The 14,113-nt window shown below is 35.3% G+C and overlaps 2 protein-coding genes across 2 annotated transcripts; one reads left to right on the top strand and one right to left on the bottom strand.

Annotated features, from left to right (window-relative positions):
* The first annotated feature begins 3,109 nt into the window (after positions 1–3,109).
* On the top strand, positions 3,110–5,948 carry LOC130973470 (UDP-glucose 6-dehydrogenase 1). Its single transcript, XM_057898016.1, has 2 exons — positions 3,110–3,204; positions 4,201–5,948. The coding sequence occupies exon 2, from the start codon at positions 4,219–4,221 to the stop codon at positions 5,662–5,664; it is 1,446 nt and encodes a 481-aa protein (XP_057753999.1). The 5' UTR covers positions 3,110–3,204; positions 4,201–4,218; the 3' UTR covers positions 5,665–5,948.
* Positions 5,949–9,712: 3,764 nt separating this feature from the next.
* LOC130975840 (uncharacterized) lies at positions 9,713–10,462 on the bottom strand. Its single transcript, XM_057900569.1, has one exon. It carries the CDS (start codon positions 10,460–10,462, stop codon positions 9,713–9,715), a length of 750 nt encoding a protein of 249 aa, XP_057756552.1.
* Between the last annotated feature and the right edge of the window lie 3,651 nt (positions 10,463–14,113).

Genomic DNA, 14,113 nt, shown 5'->3' with positions numbered 1-14,113 from the left:
AGACATTTTACACTATCAGCACTTTTTTCCCCTTCCTGCCTCTCTAGTGTGGACTTGGACCATACTTGCCCAATTTACTAAATAGTTGGTGATGAAGCAACCTTATGTAGGCCTTTGGGACTTAGACCAAGAAAAAAGGCCTTAAGTATAAGCTAATTAGGTGATAATCATACAAATTTTCTAAACTTTAGGCTTCATTTGTGGTCCAATTGCACATGATTATATTATATTAATTAAGCCATGAATATGGTCAATGGCCTAACACTTGTTGAAAATGCGAGACAAGTCCATAGATTTTATGTTTGGTCCATTACCAAATCTATCCAACAATAAAAATATCTCTGTTTATTATAAAAAGAAAAATATATATATAAAAACCACGAGAATTTAGAAATTTTATAAAGACATTTCACTAAAATTGGCACATAATTTTGTATATCTTTTTCAAAGAAAAAGAAAAATAAAGAAAGTGGCAATAAGGAATATAAAGAATGCATTTTTCTGTTATTAAGAAAAAATAGAAAAAGAATTAATCCTTCAAAGATCTTTTTTTCTAAGATTTTTGTTATCGAGAAAATTGGTAATATTTTTTCTTCTTTTGTAGCTTCAATTGCACTCAAATATTTATTTCCTAACTTCTGAAGCAAAGTCCATTCTTAGATTTGAAGATTGCACCATCTACTTTAATAGCAAAGGAAGTACTATAATCATTTTGGTCAATACCTAAACGCACATGAAAAATTCTGCTCCTCTTCTCCCTCTCAATAATTATATTCAGAATTTGATGATTTAAAAACTGTTACTTTAGAATGAAATAGAAAGGAAGAGAACAAATTACAACCTATTCATATATTATTATTATTATTATAAAGGAAAAGAAAAGGACATGATATTTTGTTAAGCATTTGTTTGTATAAATGACAAATTTTCAATCACTAAATATAATTGATGGAATAGCCAAATGAAAATAATCCAAGGACTTATATCATGTCACTAATGAATGCTTTTTATTGATTTGCCTTTAATCCTATTTCTAGATATATCTAAGAATATTTTTATTATTATTTTTCTTTCATGATATTTTTTAATTGGATACGTTAATAACTAATTTGTTGCGGATCTAAATTTTATTTAAAAATTTATTGTTGATAAATAAATTATTATATACATAAGATGAGAATAAAAATTTTCGATAATTATTTAAGTAAATGAGTAAACTGATTATTCAATCCATTTAAAATGTTATACATGTGTGTCTTAATTTTATATTTTAAAAGAAATAAAATTTGAGAGAAAATTGTGGTTAATGTAATATTTAAAAGAAAATAGGGTCAAGAAAATATGGGTATATTTTCTTTTTATGTTGAAAGAGGGGGAAATAAGAGTGGTGAATATAATTCAACAAAGCATTTATAATTATGCAATTTGTTTTTTTTTTTTTTGTCTTTGATGCATTTTTACAACCAAAAAAATTATCCCTATGTAATTTATTTGAATGGTCAAACTCAAACCCCATTCTACCAAAAAACAAAAAAAGTGGTCTTTCATTTCATTTCCCATCCCATCCCATGATCCCATCCTACACAAAAGTTCTTATGATTAATTTTCCTTCTCATTTTTTGGCAATTTGATTTGTATTTTTTTTTTATATTTGCTTTTTCCACATTTTACGAGAGACTTAAAACTTGAGATCTTTACTTGAATCTCACATTAGGTAAGTCTAATGATGCATTTTCCATTATTCCTTCATTCCCTTGCTTAAGGTACAACCTTTTATTGCATATGCTTTATGCTTATGGTACCAATTAATACAATATAATATTCAAAATCGGAATTCTAAAGTTACGTACAACTCAAAAGAGAGAGACAAAAAGATTAAAGAAGTTATTAACCATCAAAGTTTCAACAATTTAAAAAGTGGAGAAATCACATGAAAGGGAATTTTATTCTGACAATAATAATATTAAGTTAAATAGAAATATGAATATATAGAATAAATAGTGATACATGATGGGAGGTTCTTCTTGGAAGGTGGCAAATGGCAAAATCGTTATTTTTTTTTTTCATTTTTTGTGATGCTTGAAATTGAAGTTGACACTCAGAAAAAAATAAAAATAAAAAAAAAAATAAAACGCGTGGAACGCGCGAAGAAGCTGTAAACCCATATTTGCCAGTTGCATTACAGTTACAATATGCAAAGTAAAACAATCAAATCCATGGGCTTTTCTGTAAACTCATCTAAATTTCCATATTTGCCCCTACCCTATGACTAACAAAAAATAATATCATCATATGATTTATTTGCATAATTATTATTAAACTTATTTTTTATGAACATTTTGGTTAAACATGTATTTAAGAATGTAATTCTAATATTTGCTTTGTGTATACTTTTATTTCATTCATCAATTACAATACTATGAAATATTCTATGATATTATATGCTACAAAATATTTTTTTTTTACTAAAAATAAAAAAATTTAAATTCGTAATCTTTTAGGTGAGTATAATAAGATTATATCATTTAATTTGAACTATAATTTATTGGCTATATGCTATAAAATATTTATGTTCACAAATATTTTAAAATGAATGACATGCTTTATATATTTATTGTATAATTTGTAAGATATTAAAATGTCCGTATATAAATATATAATAATATAATATAACTAAAATAATAATCTAAAGTGTTCTACATGAATCAAATATTGAGAATTGAATATTCAAATTCATCAAATTATATATTATATATTCAACACATTACACATGCATAAAAGGTACTTACATAATAATAATACTATGCACATTTTAATAATTCCAAAGATTTATTAAATTATAAGTAGTTGTTATATTACAAATATAGTGATAAACATAAAAAAAAAATACATTTTTTTCACACCAAACATAGTAAAATATGATCCCATATCAGAAATAAATCATAGAATATATGTTCTATGTTCTAACTTCTAACTAACAAAAAATTACAGCAAAATAGAGAAAGGTTCCTGGCACCGACCGGGAAGCATGTCCTTTTTGGTAATAACACGTTGGGGTCCCAGAGCCCAGATTTTCGTTGGGTATATATAAGCTTTCTCATGCTCTTCTATTCTTACACATCACCACAAAAATCGTTCTTTTTTCTTCTTCTTCTTCTTCTGCTCTGTTTCTTAGTCAAAAGGGTCCATTATTCATCTCTCAAGGTAAAATCTTATGCCCCATTCGGTGTTTTCGTTGTGTCTTATGCCAAAGTTCGTTTTTTTATGCCCCTTCTTGTTGGATCACACATTTTTCGTTTGAAAGTTCTGTTTTTTCGTTACGTGTGTGCGTGATTCTTATGTTTTGATTGGTGGGTTTATGTTTTTCACTGAAAAACTTAGTAGATCTGTTTCTGCTATATTCAGTTATCTATGTTGTTCTGTTGTTCAAATTTTGAGCTTGATTCAAATGTATCGTGTGTTATTTGTCGGTGGTTTTGTGTTGTGAACTTGTTTTAAGGAAAATTAACAATGGATCTGTTGGAATTCGAGGTGGTTTGCATTGAATTCAGTAATCAAGTGCATTTAGCTCATGGTTCTTCAGTTGTAGCTAGATCTGCTTTTTCTTTATTCATGATAATTGCTTAAGCTTTACTATCAAATCACCAAGCATTCAAATTTGCATGCGCGTGTTAGATCTGGATTCTTTCATGCCATCACTTCAAGTTTCCTCTTTTATGTGGATCTTCTCTACTCATGCTTGATCTGGTTTCTGTCTTCTTAATTTTGGTATTTACTGATCCGAATCATTGCATCTTTTAACTTCTAGCTAAGTTTACGTAACATGTTATGTTGTTCATTTTTCTGTCTATTCTTAAAACAAAGGCAATCTACAATTTGAAATCACTTGTTTCTGCTTAAGATTGTTAAAAATGAAGATAATCTCAGATTTCGTGGAACCTCCATGATGTAAAGTTATTGATAATTGGCTTATTCTTCATGTGACTTGTTCCTTAACTTGTTAAGTCTTGCACTCTTTTAAGGCATAAGCATTAAGCATGTTGTTTTACATGTTTGTTACAGTTGAAAAGTTTTCAATAGTGTCTGTATTTTGCTGCATTAGTAGTACTAGATGTGAAATGATTGCTATGAAAATTGTTAATGGCTTCTTTGGCTTGATTATGATCTTACTGATCTGTTTCGCAATCGTTATGTGGTTAGGCACTTTAGAAAGAAAGAATGGTGAAGATTTGCTGCATTGGTGCTGGATATGTTGGGGGTCCTACAATGGCAGTCATTGCACTGAAGTGCCCATCCATTGAAGTCGCTGTTGTCGATATCTCCAAACCCCGAATTGCAGCCTGGAATAGTGACCAGCTTCCCATCTATGAGCCCGGCCTTGATGCAGTTGTGAAGGAATGCCGCGGCAGGAACCTCTTCTTTAGCACTGATGTTGAAAAGCATGTGTTTGAGGCCGACATTGTGTTTGTCTCTGTCAACACCCCAACAAAAACTCAGGGTCTTGGAGCCGGCAAAGCAGCCGATTTGACCTATTGGGAGAGCGCTGCTCGCATGATTGCTGATGTCTCAAAGTCAGACAAAATCGTTGTTGAGAAATCCACTGTCCCTGTCAAGACTGCTGAGGCTATAGAGAAAATTTTGACTCACAATAGCAAGGGAATCAAGTTCCAGATCCTGTCAAACCCGGAATTCCTTGCTGAGGGAACCGCAATCGAAGACCTTTTCAAGCCAGACCGTGTCCTTATCGGTGGCCGGGAGACCCCAGAAGGCCAGAAAGCTCTCCAAACGTTGAAGGAAGTTTATGCTCACTGGGTCCCTGAAGAGAGAATCCTAACCACTAACCTGTGGTCTGCTGAGCTGTCTAAGCTTGCTGCCAATGCCTTCTTGGCACAGAGAATTTCATCTGTTAATGCAATGTCGGCGCTTTGCGAGGCTACCGGGGCAAATATCCAGCAGGTGTCCTTTGCTGTGGGTACTGACACAAGAATTGGACCCAAGTTCCTCAATGCCAGTGTTGGATTTGGTGGATCCTGCTTCCAGAAGGATATCCTGAACCTTGTCTACATCTGCGAGTGCAACGGCCTTCCTGAGGTGGCCGAGTACTGGAAGCAAGTCATCAAGATCAATGATTACCAGAAGAGCCGGTTCGTGAACCGTGTAGTCTCATCCATGTTCAACACTGTCTCAAGCAAGAAGGTTGCCATTCTTGGATTCGCCTTCAAGAAAGATACCGGTGACACAAGGGAGACCCCGGCCATTGACGTGTGCAAGGGGCTACTTGGCGACAAGGCCAACCTAAGCATATATGATCCACAGGTAACTGAGGACCAAATCCAGAGGGATCTGTCGATGAACAAGTTCGATTGGGACCATCCGATCCACTTGCAGCCGACTAGTCCTTCTACCGTGAAGAAAGTGAGTGTGGTTTGGGATGCATATGAAGCCACAAAGGATGCACATGGAATCTGCATTCTTACTGAGTGGGATGAGTTCAAGACCCTTGATTACCAGAGGATCTATGAGAACATGCAGAAGCCAGCATTTGTTTTTGATGGAAGAAACATTGTTGATGCTGATAAGTTGCGTGATATTGGATTCATTGTTTACTCAATTGGTAAGCCACTTGATGCTTGGCTCAAGGACATGCCTGCTGTGGTGGCATAGGAACAAACAAGATCATTGATCAAGTTTTACAAACACTGCAATATGGGTTAAATTTGAGGATTCTTTATTATTTTTTGTAAGATCTATTTTCCTTTTTTGGTTCTTTACACCTCCTTTGCTTTTTGCCCATAGTAGTTGACATAAAAAGAGGTATAAATTATGGGAAAGTAGGAGGATCTATGTTTATTTTACAGATGTTTTGCTTTGTACTCCTATTCATTTCTACTGCTTATGGCTGTTATGAATGTAATAGGATTATCATAACTTGTTTTTGTTTTGATTAATTAGTCTGCTTCTATTACCAAATTTTCTTTTGAAACAAAAAGTTCTAACACATCAAGGTAGAGCATCAATACAGAAGTACTAGAGCATCAATATAGAAATACTAGAGTACTAGTCAGATAAAATAAATTAATTCCTAATCATCTTTGATAATGCCACTAATAATTTAAAAAAGATTAAATATTACTCTACTTTTTGTAATTTCTAATCAATTTGTTGTTTACTTCTACAATATCTGTTTTTTTATTCTTAAAAATTTTGTTATTCTTTTTCAGACAAGTGTTCTAAATGATAGCAAAAACATCAATTAACTATCAGTTACGTTCTTTCTTTTTTCATTTTTACATGTGCACATGTCTAGTTCTTTTTTTCTTACTGTGCACCTGTCTAATTTTTACGTTCTTTCTTTCTTACATGTGCACCTGTCTAATTATTTTTAAAATGTTGCTTAATTGAACCTGAAATAAAAATGTTACTTAATTGAATCTAAAATACACCATATGCACTTGTCTAATTATTTTTAAAATGTTCCTTAATTGAACCTGAAATAAAAATGTTATTTAATTGAATCTAAAATACACCATAGTTTATTATAGGCACATAACCAAGTACATCACACACCTGTTAAGTAAACTCACAACTAACAAACAAGTGGTAATCATTTTTTGTATCCTGGTCACATAAAACATAAATACTATCATGTTAATCAATGACGTCAAATTTATTTATTCTCTCTTTAGTATTGACTTTGTTCACTAACACAAACTAGGTGAACAACTCAATTCGTGGTGGGACCAAGCCCTTCCAAATAGATTAGTAAAATTGTAGCTTGTAATATTCTTCGATAACAGTTTAACCTGCAAAACCTGTACAAAGAAGGTAGTAAAATAAACTCTTGATTTATCAAATTTTCACACTAGTCGGTCCTCTCTTGCACGTGTTAATATGACTGACTGAAGGACCACATGGAGTTGATTAACTAACTCCAACTATCATTGGAAAAATTGTCTTCTCCATTGAAAATTCTATATCCACTCTAATCTATCCCAAAACCCACAATCTTTACTGATCCGCTTTAGTTTGAAACCAAAAAAAGCCTTGGAAAGACTAACTCCAGCATACTACATGGTAATCAATTATCTTTCCAAAAGCGAATTCTTTTACCATCTCCTACCTCCAAAAATAATCCTCTGATCATATTGTCTCTCACCTGTTACTCCTTTATCTGTAACTAGCATATATCCTTCCATGGGCTTCCTTTCTTTGGCACAAGTTGACAAGAGAAAACAATGTTTGGATTCAAATCATTACAGGAGCACACAATTTTCTTTCATAATGGACAATCTTCTTTTGAAAATCTTCACCACCACTTGGATAAGAGAGCTGTATTTCGAATGACTGTATCACCCACTCTGAGACCGGTAACCCATGATTGTCATCCTCCTAACTCCACAAGAACTTTCTCTGCAAGAAAATTAACTTCTCTACCACTGCTCTGGGCATTGATGAGCGGATAATTTGTACGCTTTTTGGCATTGTTTTTAGTATGTTTTTAGTAAATTTAGTTAGTTTTTAGTATATTTTTTATTAGTTTTTAATTAAAATTCACTTTTCTGGACTTTACTATGAGTTTGTGTGTTTTTCTGTGATTTCAGGTATTTTCTGGCTGAAATTGAGGGACCTGAGCAAAAATCTGATTCAAAGACTGAAATGGACTGCAGATGCTGTTGGATTCTGACCTCCCTGCACTCGAAGTGGATTTTCTGGAGCTACAGAAGCCCAATTGGCGCACTCTCAACGGCGTTAGAAAGTAGACATCTTGGGCTTTCCAGCAATGTATAATAGTCCATACTTTGCCCGAGATTTGATGGCCCAAACCGGCGTTCCAAATCAGCTCAAGAATGCCCGGCGTTAAACGCCGGAACTGGCACAAGAATGGGAGTTAAAAGCCCAAACTGGCACAAAAGCTGGCGTTTAACTCCAAGAAGAGTCTCTACACGAAAATGCTTCAATGCTCAGCCCAAGCACACACCAAGTAGGCCCGGAAGTGGATTTTTATGTCTTTTACTCATCTTTGTAATTCTTAAGCTACTAGTTCCCTATAAGTAGGACCTTTTACTATTGTATTTTCATCTCGGTAGCTATCTTTAGTCTTATGCTATCTTAGATCATGGGGCTGACCTCATGGCCATGCCTAGACTTTGTTCTTATGTATTTTCAACGGTGGAGTTTCTACACACCATAGATTAAGGTGTGGAGCTCTGCTGTACCTCGAGTATTAATGCAATTACTATTGTTCTTCTATTCAATTCAGCTTGTTCTTATTCCAAGATATCACTTGTTCTTCAACTTGATGAATGTGATGATCCGTGACACTCATCATCATTCTCACCTATGAACGTGTGACTGTCAATTACCTCCGTTCTACCTTAGATTAGGTGGATATCTCTTGGATTCTTTAACCGGAATCTTCGTGGTATAAGCTAGAATTGATGACTGCATTCAAGAGAATCCGGAAGGTCTAAACCTTGTCTGTGGTATTTTGAGTAGGATTCAATGATTGAATGACTGTGACGAGCTTCAAACTCGCGATTGTGGGGCGTTAGTGACAGACGCAAAAGAATCACTGGATTCTATTCCGACATGATCGAGAACCGACAGCTGAATAGTCGTGCCGTGACAGGGTGCATTGAACATTTTCACTGAGAGGACGGGACTATAGCCATTGACAACGGTGATGCCCAACATACAGCTTGCCATGGAAAGGAGTAAGAAGGATTGGATGAAGACAGTAGGAAAGCAGAGAGACGGAAGGGACAAAGCATCTTCATACGCTTATCTGAAGTTCTCACCAATGAATTGCATAAGTATCTCTATCCTTATCTTATATTTTATGTTATCCTCCATAACCATTTGAGTCTGCCTGACTGAGATTTACAAGATGACCATAGCTTGCTTCATACCAACAATCTCCGTGGGATCGACCCTTACTCGCGTAAGGTTTATTACTTGGACGACCCAGTGCACTTGCTGGTTAGTTGTGCGAAGTTGTGTTTATGCCATGGTATTGAGCACCAAGTCTTTGGGGCCATTACTAGGGATTATTTGAGTTGTGAAAAGTAGTGATCACAATTTCGTGCACCAGGCATCTTATATAAGCTGAGGTAATAAACTGGCAGACTATTCAACATAGATTTGATGAGGACCAGTTTATCAATTTTATTAAGCGTTTTCGTTTTCCACAAGTTAACTTATCTTCAACTTTATCTATTATCGGTTTTCAAGTCTTGACTAACCTCAGATTCGCTCTCAAAGAAATGCCAAGATATTTAACTGGCAACGAAGCTTCTTTACACCCTAGCAATCTACACATCTTTGGTGACTACTCCTACTCACAATTAACTGAAATCAAACTAGAATTATCAAAATTAATGCTCAAGTCAGACATCAGCTCAAAGCACTGCAAGAGTCGCTTGTAGTTTCTGATAGACATCTCTTCCTGAGGGCAGAATAGTATGGTATCGTCCGCGAATTGCAAGTGAGACAACGCAACATTGTCCCGCCCAACCAACAGAGAAACAATCCTGCCATTTCTAACTGTCTCTCCTACCATCCTATGGAGGACATCAACAACAAGAACAAATAGGAATGGAGAAAGAGGATTGCCCTGTCGTAAGCCTCATTCCATCTTAAACGATCTAGATGGTGAGCTATTTATCAGAATCGACATTGATATTATGCAAACACATTCCTTAATCCACTCTCTTCATTTTTGCCCAAATCTCATCTTCTGAAGTATAATATCCACAAAGCTCCACCTTACTTTATCATAGGCTTTTTGAAAATCCAAATTAACTATCGCTAAGCTCTTCTTTTTCATCTTTAGCCACTGCACAGTTTCACACGCAATCAAAGCCTTGTCATGGATTTTCCTTCCCTTCACAAAAGCACTCTGAGTCTCCCTAACCAATCCTGGCATTACCCTCCTCATTATCCGAATTAACACCTTCGATATGACTTTATACACACATCCTACCATGTTTATCGGCCGAATATCCTTAATCTCCTTAGCTCCAACAAACTTTGGAGGCAAAGCCACCCATGTGACATTAGAATCCCTTGGTAGGGTAGCAAACTGAAAGAAATCCATGACAGCTATAGTGAAGTCTGACCCAATATCTCTCCAACACTTCTTAATGAAGTTCATATTGTACCCATCACAACAAGGAACCTTAGACGACTCACAATCCCATACTGCATCCTTTATCTCATCAACCGATGACATCCTCTCTGATTTTGCAACCTCCTCATCCGGAATCCGATTAACTAGTCCATCCTGAAAACCTATCAATGGCAACACTTCCTGATGATACAAGCTCTTGTTAAAGTCTCGGATAGCAATCTTGATTCTGACTTGATTTCTCACCAATATTTCATTTATTACTAAAGCATCAACCTGATTGCTCCTTCTTCTTACTGAGGCTATGTTATGGAAATATCTAGTGTTCTTGTCCATGTGCTTAGCATGTCAGGACCTTAACATCTGCTTCCAATGTAGTTCCTTCCTAATATACCATTTCTTACAGGAGCTAACAAGGGCCCTTCTTCTTGCCTCCAATATTCCTTCATAAGCCCCATCACTAACTAACTCATCTACTTTCCTGATTTCATCCTTTAGTTTCTGAATCCTCAACTCCATATTACTAAAATTCTCCTTTATGCCATCTACTCAAAAGTATCGTCAACGCCTTTAACTTTTTAGTAAGATGAATGTCCCTTGAATCCCGCCATTATTCCTTCACCATTCGAAAAAATCCCTCATGTGTGAACCAAGAGTCTAAACTTCGGAACGGCCTCGGACCCCCTTTCATTCTACTATCTTCCATTAACAGCGAACAATGATCAGATAAACATCTTGGGCCACCTTTAAGCCGCATCTCAGAAAACTTCTCGACCCGTTCCAAGCTTACCAACATTCTATCAATTCGACTGGATGATTGATCCATGAACCACGTAAACTTATGGTCATTCAATTCTATATCCACCAGTTTTATATCCTGTATTCATGTTTTAAAGTCTTCCGTTGTTGTTGTTCACACACTAGCGCCTTTCCTTTCTTCCGACTGCACAACCTCATTGAAGTAACTCATGTAGCAAAGAGGAATTTGACACACTCCCAATAAAAAACTCAACTCTTCCCACACAGCAAACTTCTCCTCCCTTGTATGCGTACCATACTAAGCAAACCGTACAATGAAAATTATTATTTGTCAATTCTCCTTTTATACACAACCATCTCTCCCCTTTGTAACAATTACTCAACCTATACATCATATCATCCCACATTATTAATAAACCTCCGGAAGCACCTTCCGATCCTACAAATTCCTAACCTACTACATCATTATCCCAAATTTTTTACTACATTAAACTTAGTAATCACCTCCTTCTTTGTCTCTATCAATCCTAACATATTCACATTATTTTTACGCTTAAAATTTGTTACCATTCTCTACTTTCTAACACTCCCTAAACCCCTCACATTACACGAACTAAAAATCATTTAAAAATTTTATTACACACCTTATTCACACCTCATTCCAGTTTTTGGGGCGGCTTCTTCTTACTTTCTCTTTCTATTTTGCTTGCCTTCTTTTTGTGTCAATACTTCATTCTGAGTTTGGAGAATAGCCATAATGTCTTCATCCTCGTCATATAACACAACTCTTGATTCGACTGCAGATCCTAGGCAGCCCGATTTTCAGTCATATCTTTATCTCAATTTCCTCTGTGCTCATCTTAATTAGTTTCATCGTCTGCATCCTGCTCTGAGTCCCCCGAATTTTCCAAGTTTCTTACAGCCCCTTCATCCTCTAACCCATTTTTTTCCACCACTGTATTCTCATCCTCTAAATCTGAATCATGTACTGCATCATCTCTCATCAAACATATGCCAACATTCTGCTTACCACTTCCGTCCAAACTAGCGTGGATATCATTAACTACACTTGGTGGAATACTGGAATGTTTTTTTCGCTGTACTGTTCGGACAATTTTTTGCACCTCCGCTAATCTCCTTCCCGGCTTGATTCTGCTCGTTGGGTACATCAGGGGCTTCACGCTCCTCCCTACCCTCTATGCCATCAAGCTCAGCACGGAAATTATCACCTCTACCACTAGCAGCGGTCTTCCACGCTGCTTCCAGATTCGCCTCGTCAACGCTGTTCACCATGGCATCAATCCCTTCGCAAATTTCATGACCAGCCACGCCCCTCTCTTCACCGTCGCCCGCAGCAGCCAACAAGGAGGCCCTTTTAAAATTCACCACACAACCACTTCGCCGTGGCACCCTACTAACATATTCGGCCTTATATGCTTCAACCCCAGTCCTAACTAAACTTTTATTCAACACCAAATCAGCCCCTTCTTTCCATTTATCCCTATATACCAAAGACTCCGTTCTTTCAGAGATTGTTTCGTTACTGATTGTTTGAGATCTCATAGATTTCGCACTCACTATAACTGTCAGGTACACCATTAATTAGCACATTTTTTAAAAAACCTTTATGCTACTCATCCAAATTCTAACGGCAATTCCCTTTCTATCCTTGTCATACTCTGCCTCCCGTAACCCGTGTGGCATCATCACCGCCGCATCCCGTCCCAACTTCAACGGTTCCCTCCGAACTTCTAGTTCTTCGCTTCCATGGTGTTCCAAGATAATTCTCCCTTTCTCGTTCACCTCAATATTCTTTTCTTGAATTCTGTTCTGTTTTTTTATCGGGAGACTTCTTGGTATCTTCATCGTGCAACGATTTTTCTCCGGACATCAATCCTCCTTCTATGCTTAGTCTCATCCACAAAGATCTCTTTACTCCTTAATTGTATTCTATTAATCTCCTTGATGACCTTTAATACCCCTCATTTCGTAGTATACCTGATGAAAGCAAACAGATGGCCTTTAATACCAAGCTATGTTTTTTTTTTTTCCGAATTTTAGGTAAGTTCGCTACATTCCCCGCGAACTCCGTATTATTAACAGAGTTCGCCCATATTCTAGTTGCAATGGTCAATGACAACCATCATCATCGTCTCCAGGGTACATATTTTTTTGGAAAAATAATATTTTTTAAATTTATATAGAAAAAAAAATCCTTTTTAAATATGGTTTATTCCCGTGTACCTGTGTATTTCTAAAGACGATGATAATGGTTGCCGCTGGCGATGAAAAAGTCATGCTTGTTGTCTATATATTTTTGTGTACTCCTATGTACTCTTGCACTGTGTTTATTTCTAGGGAGAGAACACACAGAGACATAAAATCGTGTTTGAGAAATGAGACATGGACAGAGATATTGTGTCCAGAGATACTGAATTAGTGTATTTTGTGTCAATCTTTGCAGATAGAGACACAACTTATTTTTTATTTTTCTTTCATTATTCTTGTTAATAAAATATTATAGTGTTTATGGGAATTTTAAACATTGTATTATAGTGTTATATATTTATTTAATTATTAGCCGATCAAACAGTTTGGGGTGAATCCTATTTGTGTCTCTAACGTTTAAATCGTCTTATTTGTGTCCCTAACGTTTATAAAAGTGATTCAATGTTATCCTACTATCAATTATACTAATAAATCAGATTATATTTTTCAATTATTCTCACTTGAATGTATTCATTCTCAATTAGGTCTCACTTGGATGTGTTTGATTTTAATATTATACCCACTATTTGTATTTAGATTCAATTATGTCACTAGAAAAGTGAATTATGTAAATATTGTAGGAATTAGTTTCAACTTTTGATGAGCTCTCTTTTGGAGTGGATCATCGATTCTATCTCAGACATTTGTATTCTAACTTCAAAAAGAGATTTTTAAAATTCAAACTAAAGCGTTCATGATGTGTAACTGATTGCAGGATAATATTGAATCACTTTTACAAACGTTAAGAATATAAATAAAATGATTTAAACATTAAAGACATAAATAGGATGTACCATCTTTTATTTTTATTTAAGTATTTTATCTATCTTTGCATAAAAAAAAAACTTGGCAAGTGAATTTTTATCAATCATTAGTCCATCATACAATAATATACATATATACTTTAATACTTATTACTATAGTAGTTAAAAATGGATTAAATTAATTGATTCCATTGAA

The sequence above is a fragment of the Arachis stenosperma genome, chromosome 4, assembly GCF_014773155.1.
Source record: "Arachis stenosperma cultivar V10309 chromosome 4, arast.V10309.gnm1.PFL2, whole genome shotgun sequence".
Taxonomy (NCBI): domain Eukaryota; kingdom Viridiplantae; phylum Streptophyta; class Magnoliopsida; order Fabales; family Fabaceae; genus Arachis; species Arachis stenosperma.
The sequence above is the reverse complement of the archived record's forward strand: the minus strand, read 5'-3'. Positions and strand labels throughout refer to the sequence as shown.

What these genes read in the sequence shown, in the direction of transcription:
- LOC130975840 (XM_057900569.1), bottom strand. Translation starts at nt 10,462, where the DNA reads ATGGACAAGAACACTAGATATTTCCATAACATAGCCTCAGTAAGAAGA.
- LOC130973470 (XM_057898016.1), top strand. Translation starts at nt 4,219, where the DNA reads ATGGTGAAGATTTGCTGCATTGGTGCTGGATATGTTGGGGGTCCTACA.